Source organism: Trachymyrmex septentrionalis, unplaced genomic scaffold (genome assembly GCF_001594115.1).
Source record: "Trachymyrmex septentrionalis isolate Tsep2-gDNA-1 unplaced genomic scaffold, Tsep1.0 scaffold8, whole genome shotgun sequence".
Lineage (NCBI taxonomy): Eukaryota > Metazoa > Arthropoda > Insecta > Hymenoptera > Formicidae > Trachymyrmex > Trachymyrmex septentrionalis.
In genome coordinates, this window is record NW_017305987.1 from 31,594 (window position 1) to 49,484 (window position 17,891).

Below are 17,891 nucleotides of genomic sequence, written 5' to 3' on the forward strand. Positions count from 1 at the left end.
TATATTAATATATAATAATATTATGTATTCATTACTTTTATTTATTGTACATCTTGTAATGTATGTCTTATAGGTCTTTTATTTTTTCATTAAAGAACTTTTCTCTGTCTCACTTAAATTACATACTATTTCTTGAGAAAATAAACAAACAATACGAAAAACGTTATCATGGACCATCTTACGACGATCTCGATTTACGTCACGTAAAGTAAATCACACGAAGGGAAAGTATTCGACATATTTGTCTTCGTTTTCTGTTACAAATTAAACAAATATATGTTTGCTTTGGAACAAAGCAAAACAAGAGCGAGCGTCGAAAAGAGTAAACTTGTGAAATGTGAATCTATAACTCTTCGTGGCAAGACAAAAGCTACAAGACGCGGATGCGCAGTAATGCAACGTATTCAGATATAATAACACTACAAAATCTCTACCCCTGCAGGGGTCTGCTTTTCAAAGAGAAACATATAGAGGAAAACTTAATTTTAAATTATGTTATATGTTATGTTGCACGTGTGTTGCATCTTCAAACCACCTTTTTCAACCTTTTCCGAGAATCCCCCTCGCTGGGGAAGTACTTTCTAGGATTACTCGTCATCGTCACGTCTTTCATCAATCCACGATCTCTCTGAAGATTTGACAGTGTTGAAAATGTAATTCAAAGAACAAAAAGAGAGAGAGAGAGAAAAAGAAACTCTCTAAATTCTAATCGGCCTAAATGCAGGTGAAAGATGCCTTTAATCTCTTTTAAGAGGTCAGGTGGACTTTCTTTACAGTCTTTCCGATTCTCCACCCACTCAGGACGCAGTCTACGTGCCGTGTAATTATCTGAGGGCAATTAAGGTGCCATGAAGCGCTCGTGCAGTCGCGATTACCCTAAGTTCTGCGTGGCGCCTATATGGCGATTGGCGAGTAATCGAATACCTTATACTGATAACCGCGGGTGAGATGGAAATCAGGCTGAAGAAATATATCGAATATGATCTGCTCATAAGTATCAGGCGCAAGCAAGCAACTGAGAGGATGTGTGTCAACTCAAATCTCCGAGATAATCATCCCAAATAGAAGCTACCGGATCAATTTAGAATAAGGCAAATATCAACTTGTCGTCAAAGCAAAATAGTTTCCACAGGTAATTTCTGATTTACACAATCCAAATTTAGAGTTTATCCGATAGATTTAAATTCTCTCGTATAAGTAAAAATAATAAGTATAACTAAAAATAACATATATATATATAATAAAATAATAAGTGTAAGTATAAGTAAAAATAACATATATATATATATAATAATATATCATAAGAATTATTAATTGATATAATAATGACATTTTATTATTATACTTTATTTGTTTGTTATGTTAATATGTAATTATTTTATTATAATTAGTAGAATATAAATTTATCAGACATGGTTATTTTATTCTGAAAATCTACAAATTTAATCATATAAAATACCTTGTAACATTATGTTAAAACAAATATTCGATTGAAAAACTAGGAAGAACTTCTAAATTATCTTAAAGAAAAAGTGATGTAGGATTAAAGTTTGTATCATTATGTACAGATATATCGGAATAGAGAAATTTTTCTTTGAAGGAGTTTTCTATATTTCTAAACTAATATTTCTACTAAGAAACACAATTGCGCACATATTAGATCATATGAAACGGACTCAGTACGTAATTAAATATAGATATGTAATTATAATAATTAAACATAATTATTATTATACTTAATATTATTAAATAATTATCGCATACAGTACATTTACACTTTTTACATTTTGTTACATTTTGTTTTACGTTTTACATAAAGATCAATTCGTCACGGAAAACCTCTGTTATTTCTCTGATTTGCATATATTGTTTTCCCTCGGACACAAACAAGTCGAGAGCCGTATCATGGTCTGGCCCACGGGCAACCTGTGTTTTACGTAAAGTCATACAAGGGAAAACATTCGACGTATTTTTCTTTGTTTTCTAAACTGACAACGTCGGTATGCGATGAAACCCTCGAAGGAGAAAATAAACAGCCCGAGCCCAAAATGGAGATGAAAATGCGAGGGAGCATCACGTCCGTATGTGTAGCATGTGGAAGATTATTGTCCAGTGTCCCTCTCTTCATCCTTTCTTTTTGTTCTCTTTTTGCAGTCGCATATCATACTTTTACACGGTATATTTATATACGAGTAACCATTATAGAGATGAAAACGTCCAATTATAATGTTCAACCATTGAACTTTAGCTGCATATATTTTTATAACCCTCGTTGTTATTATTGTTGTTATTATTATTACTATTATTCGCGAGCGATAACATGAAAGGGAATATTATTATCTTCGTTTAATCTGGCGGCTGTTATCTTCGCGAGAATAGCAGCGAATTGTAAGCCGAGAATGCAGTTACGCGCAATGTGATGATATGATTTCAATATATGGCGCATATTCAGGGCTGGCATTTTATTTGAAAAACAGTATTTGCGAAACAAGTGTATTTTGTATTTTATATTTCAGCGGAGCACATGAAAATATTTTGTACTTTGTATTTTATGGGAGCATATAAAAATATTTTGTATTTTCTATTTCAGTATTAATAACAAAAGATTGTAAATGTATTTCTTTAAAGATATCAGAAGATTTGCGGGTTATCGCCCGTGTTTTTGTCCATTAAGAATCACGGCAAGGTTCGATCACGAGACGTTGGCATTAACAATGGACAAAAACATGGCGATAACCCGTAAACCTTCTGGTATCTTTAAAAATAACAACGAAAACCTAAAAAGCGTATTTGTAAGCGCCTTATCAAGTAAATTTCTTATTTTTTATTTCAAATATTAAGATTGACAATTAATCTTATATTTTAACTAGAAAATTTAAAAAAACTTTCAATCTCTTTCGATGTTAAATACGAAATACATAATCCTTTCATGTGCTTCGCTGAAATACAAAATACACAAAACACACTTCCTGCCGGGAAAAAAATGTTATATACATATTGTTATGGACATATTTTATATATAATTGTATATAATTTTTTTTACATAATTATATATAATATTTTGTATAATTTTTATATAATTATATATAAAACATTTTTTTCCGGATTGCGCTGCAAATACTGTGTTTTAAATCAAAGTATTTCAAATACATGTCTCTCAGCCCTGCACGTTTTATTGCAATTTCATAATACGTAACTGTGAAGTGAAACGAGTCGTTCGTTTACTCGACATTTCGATGTAATATACACAATTATTTCCCTGCATATTTGCAGAATATATCATTTCAGAAGAAAGCTCGAGTTTCAAGTCGGAATCCGGCTGCGCATTCCGGCGAGCGGATCGATATTGTAAGCAAAATTTATCGCACTTTCAACGCATGTTTATTCTTACCTGAGTAATCTACTCTCCCGGGTGCTGCTACAGCAGCTGGTAGAGGAAGTAACGCTGTTGATGCTTCTGCTACGGCGTGTCTTCAACAAATCGCCCAAATTGTTCACCCCATTTGCCGTTATGGAGAAAGACCGAAGTCTATAATACTCAATGCCATCCTCAGTCTCACCTTCTTCGCACCCCGTTGCGCCACCCCCGCGTCTTGTATCGACCAGCATTGGCTGCAAAAAATAATAACAATTACTTTGTCCGATCGTCATTTAGACGTTTATTGGTCTATTTACTGTGACTGAACTAGTGTACACTTTTGGAATTTAAAGTGAGATAAATATAGGTAGGCTAGTTGCGCATAGGGGCAAGTTAGGCAAATGCAAATATCTAAATAACCAAAATATATACAGATACGTCTATGCTTGTGTAAGATAGCACAAAGACGGAGATTACTGTATTTAATACAATAATCTGTGTCCGGCTGTCAACAGCCAAACATACGCTTTTTCATTTTCGTATATCAAAAGTAATATTATTAGGTGAGTATTCTTTTTAGTAATTAAAGCGATTAATAACAATCAAATGTGTTTTTTTAGATATAAGTTATTAACATATTTTTTAACTTTAATGTTCAAGTTGCTATTCTATTTAAGGTTTTTCAGTGATAAAATTTCAGTTAACACCGATATGGGAGCCCAATATCCCCACTATTAACTTATAAACTCAGCTGCTTAAATGAAAATCTATCTTTATCGATGCTTTTTATTCTATGTTAACGATTAAACATATTATTTTACGTTTAATTATTATTATAAACAGTAAAGATTTTAGCTTTTCTAGTTTTGTTAATTAAAGCATTTAAAAAATGAGAATATTACAAATCATTATATTTGAGATGAAAATTTGATTGATGTATACATAATTTTTTCATGTTCTTAATAATATATAACCTCATTAAACGATTATCGTCATGGCTGAGCTTATCCTTTGAGGATGTTCAACTACTTGAGAGTGTTCCATAAATGAGGCATATTGATTCACTTTGCATCCTTGTAATTAACGTAATTTTTTCTCGTTTACGAGATATATTATGGATTTAGTACTTAATTATTGAGTCAGAGGAACATGCAACGTTTTAAAGCATTTACCATTAGTCTATCATAATTGAGTGAAGATTTATAACTTGAAGAAAAAGTATTACAACTAGTCCCGCTCTACTCTATGTTTGACATTTAGCGAAAGCGAGAAAGAGATTAGAGAGTTTTTGCAATACCGTTTATCCAGATACGATGAACGCTAAGATCAGGGTAGCGATCATGTAACTTTTTCCCTAGGGTGGAAACGTAAAAAGTGAAAATTCTTTATATGTATGTGTGTGTATGTACGAACATACATACATAAAAATTTGCACTTTTCATGTTTCCGCTTTAGCGAAAAAGTTACACGATCGCTACCAAGATTATCTTTTTCTTAACAATTAAGAAAAGGATAACATGACTTTAGCGTTCACCGTATCTGAATTCACGTTATTGCAAAAACTCCCTGGTACTAGCGCAAAGATAAAAAATAGACCTTGTATCTATATCTATATTCTTGGAGGAAGCAAATTTTAATCTGACCGCTTGGAAATCGTTAGAAACGATTATCGTTAAAATTTTTATTCTAATTCTTCTGATTTTAAATTTTCAACAAAGTATTCTGACAAGGGAAGTGTTATGGAACTCAATAAAATTGAAAATTTTTATTTTGATTTTAAATCTTTTTTCAGTATATTCTAACAAGGAAATACAGAAAATCCGCTCTGATTTTAAAGCTTTTAATCTATTGTAGTCTCATAGACTAAAATAAGAAACACGTATTTTTTATACGTACTCTTTTTTCTTCTAAAAATATGGCACATACTTTTAGAGGATAAACACCTCTTTCAAGAAAATCCATTATTCTCTTTTGAAACGAATAGCATCGGAACTATAAAGGATGAAAAAAATGAATGGTTTCAAGAATATTCCCATACAGCAGAAATGTTCGAAATAAATCAGAGAGATATTCTAAAAATATCACAAAATATATCTTTGAGATGTCTCTATGATGTATTTTGGACACATCTGCTGTTTTATAATAATAATAAAAAATTTATTTTAAAAAGTCTTTAAAACAATAAAAAATTAGACTTCATTATTGTAAAACAGTTTTAAAACTATTCGACTCTTTTATTAAAAAAAAAAAGTATTTCTATCTGTTACAATTTTGCTTCGAAAGAAACTAACCGATTGGATGTTTTACCTCCTAAAAGTGCGTATGGCCACATATAAAAAAAATACGTATTCATTATATTTGACCTAGATTGTGCTTTGACATATTAACACTCGTCAAAATCGAAGAGAGACATTTTTCTGTATTTCCTCGTAAGTATTATATGTTCTAACGTATAAATGAAACAATTTCTAATACACTGCATTCTGATACTCCACTTACTGTCAGTACTGAAAATTTACAACATACGTTATATGCACTTTAGATTTTCAGCATTGACGGTGAATATCGTCGAACGTAGCCTGAAAATGAATAATCCCATCATCCACAAACATCATCATTAATCAACAGATTCGGTGTTGCCCGTGATATTTCAATGCGATTTGCCGACATTCATTGATTGAATTATGAGTTACATGACATAAATCGATGTATAAAGTTCTGTAAATTTTATCGAGCGGCGGGCATGCCGCATCAACATATCCATATACTCGTCTGTCTTTCGCAATTGCGGAACGGAGCGGAAAGGTGGCAGAAATGGCGATGCGTTCTCGAGTGTGGTATTAGGGTTGCGATGAATCCTAACATGTTCGCTAATCGATGCGAAACACATCCAATGACATAATTGTCGCGTTCCATTGTTCCATTTGTCCGCATGTCTGAATAACGTGAATACAGAAATTTAATTGAATGTCGATTCGAGAATATCGATAGTTTGAATTTATCTCACATGCTCTTCCCCAATTAAGTTCATTTCTTTGGTAATGAGAAACTCAATGGTAAAGCTCATGGTAAAAGCTTGAGAAATATATATCACGTCACGCTATAGAAATCGCAATATTAATTTTCTCCTCTTACTTCTCACGAGAAGTTAACATTAACCATATTTTCGTTGCATCGAAGAAACCTCGCATATGTTCGAATTACATCGCAGCTTCAATTTGCTGAGTCCCTAGTCGCTTAATAAAACAAGAAGGCACGATCCTAACGACGAAGATAAAACGTGAGAAACAAATTGAAATTATTCTCGGTCTCTAGAGATAGAATATTAAATTAAACATATATACGTAGTATATTATTGTATAATATTAACCTAATAATAATACGGGGGGATTATAAATTTATTAAAAGTAAATTTAAAATATAACACAATTATACAATATATAAATTCAAAGTATGTAATTTGGAGTCTTTAGATAATTAGATAATTAAAACTGATTGATTGAGAAAACTTTTGTAATGATATCCGTAATAACGTATTCCAGTAATATTTTCTGTCACTGTAGCACGAATACAATTTATCTCACGCATATTGAATTTGTAATGGAAGTCCCGAGTTTCGCAGATCTTGGAAAAAATGCGAGGGACATTTTTAAAACAGGATATCACCATGGCAAAGGTCTTGTCAAATTCAATATCAAGACCAAAGTCACCAAAAAATTCCAGCTGATGAGTGACACAACATTAAATTTCGAAGTATCAAAGGTTGAGAATTATTATATGCATCTCTCTCTCTCTCTCTCTCTCTCTCTCTCTCCCTCTCTTTCTCTTTAATTTAGATATTTTTAAGTCCTTAATAATTAAATTTTGGTCATTTTATCTACATTAACGATATCGCTAAATATTTGCTTATTATTTTGTCAATTATTCGTGGGAAAAGCAAACGAATGGTGCGGATGATCGCTTATCTCGCGAAAAATTTTACATGGAAACGTAGCTGAATCAACTATTTCAAGCGGCAATATTTGCATTTAATTACATATCGGATTATGCAGACAATGTAAGCGTATCACTGAATTCGAACTCGCAACAACTGTTGCTTTAAGCTCGGAAAACTGATCGATTTTTATGTTTTATGGAAACTACACTTACACAACAATATTTTGATGCACATAAAATATTTATCAGCATTAATAAATTGGATAAATGTTATTTATTTTTATTTGTTAAATCACGTATGATCAGTTTATATCATAATGCATTTCAATAACGATATAAAATAATACATCAGAATTATATCAACTGAATATTTGAATTAAATAATCTTGGGTATCTTATTGGGTTTACTTGGATGTTTCAAAAGCAAGGCAGAAAATTGGAAAATTTATTCATAATGAATTAATAATAGTTAACCGGATTAATGGAAACAAAGTACAAGGCGGATGCTGGAACTCTGCTGTTAAAATGGACGACCGATGGTGTGCTTTTTCTGGGATACGAGTTTAATGAGCTGCTAATGAAGGGCGTTGATTTGCTCTCCGAGTGCTCTTACAATCCGGAAACGGCTGCGAAAAGCGTGAAAGTCGGCTCGAAGTTTGTCAGCGAAAGAATGAACGCATACTGCGAGATCTGTTAGTCATGTTAATTTCTTTAAATCTAATTAACTTTACGTATCGTATTTCTTCCGCGTTTAAAGGCGTACATGATCGCGTTCTCTTGAATGTTGATCGCTTCGTTCAATAATGCCCGCGGACTTACCGGGTTTCCCTGTAAAGCACTAGCGGCAAAATTCATAGAACAAATTCATCCTCTATTTATAAAGTTTCGCAAGGTAACGGCTTTGGCCAGGGCGCTTCTTGAATGATGGATAAAGGGCTTCATATATGTACTATGCTCACGTCTAAGGGAAGAAAACTAATTATATACTATAATCGAAACTTTTTTATCGGCCTCGTCTAGAAAAAAAAAACTATTAAAAATATCAAATAAAACTATGCCGTTAAAAAATATCTATTCCACACGTACAATTACTGAAAAGGTACACGTATTAATAATATTAAACGTAGAAAGTGGCACGTGTTCTTTTTACACAAAATCAGACCACTTTCTAATATTACGAAATACAAGAGGCATTTCCGTAATTAAATACTCCGTTCGTAAAATAGTAAAAAGAATCGAATATAAAAAATTACTGTAGAGCGACGAGTTTTCTACAGTAAATCTCTTTTCCTCCATTCCCCTCTTCTCCCATAGTGTCTAATTAATTATTTCAGAGAGACGGCAGCGGCAAATGATATTCCCGATGTTCTTTTGTATGTGAAATGAATATAGAAATTGAAATAAAATCAAACTCACGCAGAAACGAAAGGAACGTGTTCCTTCAGCTCGCTATAATATGTACTCGTATACTCCTCTGGAGTAATTCGCTACAAACTTTCTCCCTTGTCTCGCGCTTCGTAACAGAGATTGCACGTTGCGTAACACAGAGGGAAACTTTAATAAATAATTCCCTCTCCCCAAGCAAACTCCTTTCCAATATCACGCAAAGTTCACAGGAACAATAGCGGAACCGCATCCCGAATGTTTACTAACAAGCCGCGGCAATTTCCGTGAACACAAGTTTCCGCGATGGCGACCGATACACAAGCACTTCCGCAAGCCTGCGGACAGCCGCACACTGTCGCAGTCACGAGGCAGTCACGTTCGATATGAAAACATATCCGCAGGGGAAGAGCTTTTGCCATTATACATTTTTCAGCGAAATAAAAACGCATTGCAAATGGACGCGCGCGGAAAGGCGGGTGAATTACATTTCAGGAATTTCGATAGTGAGACAGCTTTTTTTGCGTCCAATTAAATTTCGATAAACGAAAGAATTAGATTCTCCTTTATTTTTCGATATAGGAAAACGCGGAAATCGAAACATATCCCGTACTCGGTTACATGCGAGCAATCCGACGGTATCACATGTTGAATCGTCGAAATTACTAGATTTCTTGGTTTGCAGCCAACGATTTGGATTCGGGTACCAATTTGCTCGGTTCGGTGGTGGTGAAATGCCGGGATCTGCTTCTGGGCTACCAGGGTGGCTACGACACGGCCTCGAACAGCATAACGAAAAACGACGTCGGTGTCGCTTATGGTTTCCCCGACATCGACCTGCACTTTCGATGCACCTCTATACCGCACGTGTATGGGCTCTCCGTGTTGTACAAAGGTAAAAGTTGAAAGATCCGCGAGATAAAGATAACGCGATTTTTCCATGAGCAACCCCCGCGCGATATTCCCTTGAAATTGCCAACACCGCCGGCGAGAGAATAATCATCCTCGTGACAACAGAGTAATTTCAGTCTTCCTCGTAATATCCTCCCATATTATTCATTGCCTCTCGCGTCGCGAAATCGCGACGTCGTCGTCAACTAGAACGGAAACTGCTAAATTACCGCTGTCTTTCCCACGTGTTAAGTAAATGGGGGATTAAACGTGCCTGGCTTATACGAGCGTAATGAGATCCTGTCGCTCCTGTGTTCAGATAGGCGGAATACGGACGTGTAATACAAATCGTTTAGCACATATCGGCTCATGTCAAGGTAGCGTTATCAATTTTCTCGAGGGAAGGAATCGGGAGGACGAAAGTAGAGAGAGAGAGAGAGAGAGAGAGAGAGAGAGAGAGAGAGAGAGAGCGATAATTAGTAACGTGTAGAGAGTCCGTGACAGCGTCGTGTAATTGTGACGTACAACAAAGCTCAGTAAACCGACACCATCGAGATTACGTAATGCTACACGAGGTCGATGACCTCTCACTTAGAATTGGATTAAAATTATGTGCTTTATACGTAACTTTTAATTATCCGAGATAGCTAAACCTGTCAAGACCATATATTGCAAAATTATGTTACATATCGCTCACTTATTACAACGACATAACTAAAAAATTGCCATTTTTTTTTTTTTAGTTGCCCATAGAAAAAGAACAGAAACACGCAGAAAAGAAAGAAAGAACATAAAAGAACATACTTTTATTCTTCTGCAATTAATTATTATATATCAAAATTGGAAGAAATTTTAAAATTAATATTATAAAATTTTAACGCTTCAAAAATGTTTAAATTTATTTTCTGGATTTGGTTTTTCAGAAATTGTGCCATTATATTGTAGTAAATGAGCGATATTATGTTAGTAGTTCCAGGAACAGAGAGTCTGCTGTTTTTTTTAATATCAGTGTATCAAAGAATAAACCCTGTATTATCTGCACATTATGATAGCAAGGTATGTTCCATTCCTGCTGCATTTCTGTGATTATATGTTAATTGACTGGCACATTACAATAAAAACTTAAAAAAAAAAAGGATTCAGTACATAGAGCAGTAAATCTGCTCTCTATAATTATGATTGAATTTATTGGCACACGCTAGCATTTTTGCTATTTGAGATGTTAATTTTTTAACAGGAGCTGCGTTTTCAGGACGATACTTATAATAAAATAATAATAATAATAATAATAATAATAATAATAACAACAATGATGATAATAATCATCCGGTTTGGTATTTTTAAATGAAAATGTTGAGTATTTCTCAATTATCGTTTCGTTCTATCGATCGTGATACTTCATCTGCTCTTCAGCGAGACACGACTTGGGCATCGCTGCGAACGGAATATACGCGAAACGAGGCGACGTGCAAAAATGGACAGTCGGCGCCGGGGCGAAGTGCAAGCTCGACGAGAGGTCGACCCTGCGATTTAAGTTCAACACTGATCTTCAGTTAGCCACAAGTCTCCTGCAAAAGATCAGCGACGGTGTCACGCTGATTCTTTCGTTCAACATAGACTGCGCGAATGTCACCAGAGGTGGTCACAGAGTGGGACTGGCACTCAACGTCGATGCTTAAGCTCACAAATCTTAATTTACGACGGATTTGCATGTGTGCATGCAAATCTCGGATTTGTGATGTCCTTTGTATTGTCTATTGTACGTGAATGGTTGTAAAATCTCACCGACGATCGACCACATATCAACCATGGGATGTAACTGAATTTTTCTTTTATATAGAAATCTGTGAATCTGCGTGAGAATTAATAAAGAATTACTAAGAATTAAAGATTGTTAATAAAATATTTCTCTTGGAATAAGAAAATAAAAGAAATCTTTTTCTATAAATTACTGTACTTGAAATGATTAATTTTACTTAATATTTCCTCGAATATTTCTGACAATTGACAGTTGACGCAGAATTTTTTAAGTCTCAACGGTCTTAACGACACGTCCACTGCAGTTTCTAGGGAAATGAAAAGAAGAGTTAATGAATTACGTAGAAAAGCCATTATTTCTCCAGGCACATCATCGTTCCGATTTTTCATTTTCAGTTGCGCGATCGCGTTACATGGAATATCGATGAAATTCGGAAAAGGTGGCGATCACAAGGGTAATATCCCCAGCTCCATTGTGTGCTTCTACCGTACACTGTTTGGCGAAATTTACGCACTCCGTATTCATTTCACTTTTCAATACGCGTGAAATCACCGTCATCGTTACAGAGAAAGTCTTTCGGCCACGGTTTCGCGGTATCTTTCACAATGGCCGAGGAAATTAACTCAGCCACGTGCGCCATCGATCTATGTACAATATGTACATACATGAGACTCATCGTTACGTATCCCGTTATATTTGCTTCTTCCTTGAATTCACAAATTGTTATAAATTATTCTCTCCTTTCCTCTTCCCTCCCTCTTATGACAAGAGAATACGTAGAATATCTCTATACACAAGGAAAAAAAACATAGATTGTAGTTCAGCAAAGCTATGTCTTGCTGCGCGAGTTTAGCATTTATAACTTAGGAGATTCGATGGTACAAGAAATTATGTCTGTCAAGTAATTATCGGTATGCAAATTCAGTTAATTTTTTACTACAACAAAAATTGTTAATATAATAAGTTTTCTTCGTTACAGCAGCAAAAGTCCGCACCATTTTAGCTATTTTTATAGCTAGCATGTTTTGTTGAAAATTTTGATTTGTACACTGGATTGATTGTTATGGAAAAATACTTTGCTGTATTAACAGATCTGCTGTGCTATTACAACAAATATGATTACCTATAATCACTAATTTTATTCAGCTGTACAACTTTTCTACTTTAACATAGAAAATCAACTGTCGTATATTATAACTTAGAAATTAGATAAATATAAATGAAGTTTTTAATTGTTTTAACAAATTTTTTTTACCGAAAATTTCTCTCTAAATCTCGTAGAGTGAAATCTCACTCAAAGAGACTGAAAATTTAGCCTGTCTTGAAAAAAAAAAAGTGAAAATGCAGTCACTCTTGTTCAAGAGTGGCAGATTTTTACTCTTTTAATACGAGATTTTCACATTCCAAAGGAGTGAAATCTCAGTCCCTTTTTTCGAATGTAATGCAGGATAGAACCTCACTCTAAAAAAGAGATTGTGATTTTACTCCTTCGAAGTGAATCTCATTCCAAAAGAGTAAATGTTACTTTGAAAAGTAAGTAAATCTTACTAAATTTCCAATCTCTTCAAGTGAGATTTCACTCTACGAGAGATTTAGAGAGTTCGGAGGTCGATTTTTTATCCCATATACTCTTACCCTATGACGTGGGACCGCCGGCATGCTGCTCGTTCTGCTGCGATACTGTTTCGGACCGGCACCTCCACGAATGCCGGATGCCAAGCCAGTCGAACCGGAAGGACTCGTCGGACTGGGACCGCTCGGGCTCGCGTTCGCGCTTAGATGCGATGACGATGACGCGGCGCCAGGACTCAGCGACGGTGTTCTGGTCGGGCTCCTAGGTGAGGGCGATAGGTGACCCCAAGGGCCAGCCTCCGTTTGCAGAAATCTATCGTGCAGAAATAGAACGTTGTCATAGGCACGTGCCACGTCGCGTCGTGGGCAATCCCGTCCTCGCATAAATCCGAAACTTTTCAATCAATTTACAATTCCGCGATTCGCTGAAAAGTTCCAGCGTCAGTAGCCGATCCCAGATTTAAGACGCTAAGGATTACATTTGAACGCTCGTTGGACAGATTGATTGCCGGCGCGGACGTCAAGCGAACTACTATACCGGTACAACAATGAATCACTTTTACGAGAAGACAACCTGTGTAAGTCCGGCGTGGGTCTGGCAACTGCAATGCTGGAACTTCTACGTCTCGAGGTAGTCGGTGACTTCGGTCCATCCACGCAGCTGTGACCCTGAGATCCGGACAGCGAAGTGTGTTGAACACGGACCTCGACTTCGCTGCTCCGCCTCTGGAAAGCCCTTTTGCTCCAGCGTCGGCCTTTTCCTTCGACGCTCATGCTGTCTGGCTTTCTGCAAATTTCCGGCTCAGCAGAGACAAGAACTACGTTCGAAAACATCACCCGAGTATCCCCCTGTATCCTTGCTGTTCATCCAATGTTAAGCTAAAGCTAAGATGATACGCCCGGATTTCCGAACGCAGCTAAGAATACCCGGATACACAACGTTCCCTGCGTTTTGCGTAGCAACTTTCGGAGCAGTATAATCCTATTTTTACGCATGCATTACGCTATCGATTTTGTTTGCGTATAAGCACTCTATTTCCGCTCCTCGCATTAAACCCAGTTTCGGTGGAAGATTGATTCATTACCCGCGGCAGAGTTTAGCGTAAAATTGTCCCGTGACAAATCTAATCCGATTGGGAGAATCTCAAATGACTTCAACCAATACTAAAGACTTCCTACGCATGTTCGTCACATGCTACGAACCCTAGTACGACACCGGCGAAAAAACAGTCCGGATTGCTCTCTCCAAATTAAAAAATATAATTTCGAGATAAAGTTGCCGGGAGTCCTCGATTATGTTACGATATTAAAATATTATTGAGTTTGCAAACTTTCAAATGACTCGAATTTCATGTATATTTCGCTCTCGTTAAAAATTAAACATCCATATATTTTGAAAGGTCAACGAAACTTTTAAAATTGTAAATAACAATATTGAGATTTGTAATGCTAAAATAAGCTTTATGTTTCAATTATCCCTTGTTTCAGTATTACACATTTATCATTATTTAATCACATTAGGCTAATCTGATCAGTGCCCATATAACGCTATTTATAATTATTTAATTACATTGATTTCGAAGTTTAGCAATTAATTAAGTCTTCAATGCTTCAGCAAGAATATTTTAATATCATTTTTGTTGCTCGTTAATTGACAATTGCTTTATAAATCTGGATGGATATAGTTTTGTTTTAGTAGTTAATTAAACTTTTTATATTTCAATGAATACATGAACATTGTTTCTTGTCCTGACTGACAATCAATTTATGTATATCAATATTCTCTTTTTCTTCTCTTTTACTGATTTTTTTTTATTATCCTTGCAAAACGTTTTCTCATTTCCCCTTTCCGCTGTGAAATAGAACTACTTGTTGCCTTCTTCCATGACAGAAAGAGAGAGAGAGAGAGAGAGAGAGAGAGAGAGAGAGAGAGAGAGAGAAAGTTATACATATATTTTCTTACAATTTAGACAATTTACTAAATAAACTCTTTACTAAAAAATACTCGCTAAAAAATACTAAAAAATTTACCTCGGAATCAGCTTGTCTTCAAGCATGCTGGGTAGATCGTCGCCGTCCTCGGTAAGCGCCGCGAAAAAATCTTGAAATTTATCCGGGAAGCTGCTCGGCGGACAGACGTTCATGGAAAGAACACGATCGGAAACATTCCGAGAAGTTCTCTCGACGATCTCATGACGATCCGCCACACTGAATGTTGCCATATATTCACTAGGAACTTCACAAGTTGTTATGCACCACCTACGACTTCTCTTTGCCACAAATCCGTTTTTCCCTCCATTCGCGCACACCGCACGTGGCCCTTCGCGAAAACTTCGCGTTGCGATAAACGGATCAGCAGAATCCAATTGCCGACGAGTTCCAGAAGGTGACGTGATCTAAATTCGTAAATGCACAGCTTTCACGCTCCACCTGGGAGCTGCCAAGAGCCTTAAACAACGCGTTAACTATTTCTAACTACTGATGCAACCTTTATTAATTTACAGCTAATTAATTTTACGTTTTACGCGACACAGGTCGACACAGGGATGAATCGCGTTACGTTTCCGATGGAAATCTATCGTTTTTGCATATCGCGTGACGAGGAGCAAAATGCAAAGCAGCCGCATGCAACACTTGCTGCTTTCACTCTCGTTCGAGAGCAGCTCGCGATATTAAAGCACACCCGAGTGTGTGCCGGTTCCGACGCTTCCGGATGCGCTCGTGGATGCGCGACGTGATCTACGGATCGAAGCACGTGCTCGTCGCTTCCGTCTTTCCTCGAGTAACTATAGCACCACGAGGGTAATTGAGATACAATGAGAGCGCCTCTCACCCGCAGAGCGGCCCGCAACCCTTTTCCCACGACGAGGACCTGGCGAAAACTAAAGCTCTCACGGTTGTTGCACGTCGTTCTGGCTCGGTACCTTGCCGGACTTGCGCAAGCGTGGTTCACCTCAAAACTCAGCAAACGGGTGGATTCGCGGTAACGTCGTAAAAGTGATAGTCTCCCTCTCATTCGCTCTAGTCATCGTAATTGTCATGGAGGTAAAGGAAGCTTTGTGGCGACCGACAACGTGGAAATGAGAAACGTAACCTGTCACACTGATACTTAACTTTGCAATTCCGTAATTTATCTCTTCGCCGAAACGCGAAAGGAGGAGGTATGCGAATGTAATGAGAAGTCTTTAGGGCAAATTTAAAATTGTACCTCGATGGCGAATGAGAGATTGTAAAACGACAATTTTTCAACGTTATCGAGGAGAGTGAGCGATAACGAAATTGTTGGGACAGTCTTCGCCAATTAGCTTCGTGCTACTTCGGCACTGCGTGTCACATGAATGGGGGAGGACATGAAGAGTAATTTGATCAATCTGGAGCTCGCGGTCACGAAACGCGTGTAACACGATAGAAAACCCACGATAAAATTAAGGCTGTGTGCATTGGAGATTCCACAGAAGCTTTTATCTTCCAATAATAGACGATCCGGCGTAACGCAGCAAGAACATAAAGCTCGAGCGAAATAGAGAAAAGTAGATTAGCAAAAATGGGATTTTCAAACGTCCTAAAAACCAATTAGGAAAAGTCTATTTGATTCTTGCATGCGTATACCTGAGCTCGTTAAACACCTTCGCGCCGAGGAAGATGAAGTCTTCATTTAGCTTCCGCTGAATGCACTGCTCAGTTTTACACATACAATGTTTAATGAGAAATTTCTCAAATTCAGTATTAGAAGCAATGTTCACTGTGTTTCTTTTGTGTAACACAAAGTGTGCAATATGCTTTGAATTGATTAAAAAGCTCATTTAATCTCGAGAGATATGGTGAAGAGAGAGAAGGTGAAAGAAGAAAGGGAGCAAGAGATGTGGAAAGGGAAAAGTAATTCAAGGAGCGTCGTAACAAGGAACATTCTCTCGGCTTCACCGAGATCCTCGTTCCCATATCTTCCTCCTATTCCGAAGGGAACAAGTATTGTTCAAGCTGATTACGTAGTCGACGTATATGGATGCGCGTCGCACGTAAGGGGGGGATAAACGATACTGAAATGTAAATTCATGAAATAAGAACGTTCTTGATGTACGGTGACAAGAGGGACGGCACTCCGTAACGACAAAGCTCCGGTTTTGGCACGAGAAGAGATTGCGGGTTGGTTTCCTCTTTTCGCGTTATTACCACATACAAGAAAGTCGTCCTCACTGTAAGAGCTATTTTTCCGAGAACTATGTTCTACGAGAAGAGAAGAATCTCACTGTAACAATCTCCACGTGAGGACGTATATACTTAGGAATTACCTTTGACGAGACGGTCTTTATTCTCAACGAGATGACTTTTCTTTTCCGTCGACGCTGACAAAGTCGAAAGCGAGATATTAAATATTTCGAATCAATTTAAATGCTCCGTATCGTAATCAGGCGCCATATGGCTTTCGACGTATAATCTTGGGGATTCGCGAGATTGACTGTTTGCGTAATGGCGATACAGCAATAGCGACAAAATGCTGTTATTCATCCTTGGAAATTATGGGGGAAATTAGATATTAGCAATTGATATTATTACGAATACAATGTGTAATAAATCTGTGTACAATTCGTGACACGTGCAGCCGAGTAAATATTAATATCGTTGCGAGAGCAAGGAGAATTATCTAGGTGGAAACGGTGGGAGGGGGGAGGGAGAGGGTAGTAGTGTCAACATTTTCCGGATTCCGCAACGGAGTGAGTTGCGGAATTAATTAACTTAGGAGACACGTTAACGGTACGTGTTAGTGGCATGTACGTCTTGCTCCGTACATGTTTTCGATACTTTGCATACTCGATATTCAAGACTGTGATTATTGGAGCGATATTAATTACGCAACACGTGCCCGTAAATCGAAAACAATGATCGCAATTGAGCAGTGTAATAACTAAACACGATAATAACTATCAACGAGATAATGATTTACCGCTACTTTCACGAGCGAACGAGATATCGTTAGTTCGTATAGTTATTTCT

At 36.7% G+C, this 17,891-nt stretch overlaps 2 protein-coding genes across 4 annotated transcripts in view; one reads left to right on the forward strand and one right to left on the reverse strand.

Moving 5' to 3' along the window:
- LOC108754421 (GTP-binding protein RAD) overlaps positions 1-15,283 on the reverse strand; it is a 21,822-nt gene extending 6,539 nt beyond the window's left edge. The window contains exons 1-4 of the mRNA XM_018496680.1: positions 14,931-15,283; positions 13,474-13,686; positions 12,963-13,212; positions 3,392-3,612 (exon numbers count right to left, since the gene is read on the reverse strand). Coding sequence (XP_018352182.1) covers positions 3,392-3,612; positions 12,963-13,212; positions 13,474-13,686; positions 14,931-15,121 — 875 coding nt within the window. The 5' untranslated portion in view covers positions 15,122-15,283. The remainder of the gene's footprint in view (positions 1-3,391; positions 3,613-12,962; positions 13,213-13,473; positions 13,687-14,930) is intronic.
- Positions 6,367-11,421, forward strand: LOC108754422 (voltage-dependent anion-selective channel protein 2-like). 3 transcript variants are annotated; one of them, XM_018496683.1, is made up of 6 exons: positions 6,367-6,414; positions 6,539-6,638; positions 6,922-7,120; positions 7,764-7,986; positions 9,363-9,572; positions 10,982-11,421. In XM_018496683.1, the coding sequence occupies exons 3-6, from the start codon at positions 6,959-6,961 to the stop codon at positions 11,245-11,247; spliced, it is 861 nt and encodes a 286-aa protein (XP_018352185.1). In that variant the 5' UTR covers positions 6,367-6,414; positions 6,539-6,638; positions 6,922-6,958; the 3' UTR covers positions 11,248-11,421. The 3 variants fall into 3 exon arrangements, with proteins under 3 accessions (XP_018352185.1, XP_018352184.1, XP_018352183.1); XM_018496682.1 differs by having other exon boundaries at positions 6,371-6,426; XM_018496681.1 differs by having other exon boundaries at positions 6,375-6,638; positions 6,901-7,120.
- Positions 15,284-17,891: the final 2,608 nt, after the last annotated feature.

Excerpts from the sequence above, each read along its gene's own strand:
- LOC108754422 (XM_018496683.1), top strand. The coding sequence starts at position 6,959 with ATGGAAGTCCCGAGTTTCGCAGATCTTGGAAAAAATGCGAGGGACATT. Across the intron at positions 7,121-7,763 it reads TAAATTTCGAAGTATCAAAG|TTAACCGGATTAATGGAAAC; the intron begins GTTGAGAATTAT and ends AATTAATAATAG. Across the intron at positions 7,987-9,362 it reads GAACGCATACTGCGAGATCT|CCAACGATTTGGATTCGGGT; the intron begins GTTAGTCATGTT and ends CTTGGTTTGCAG.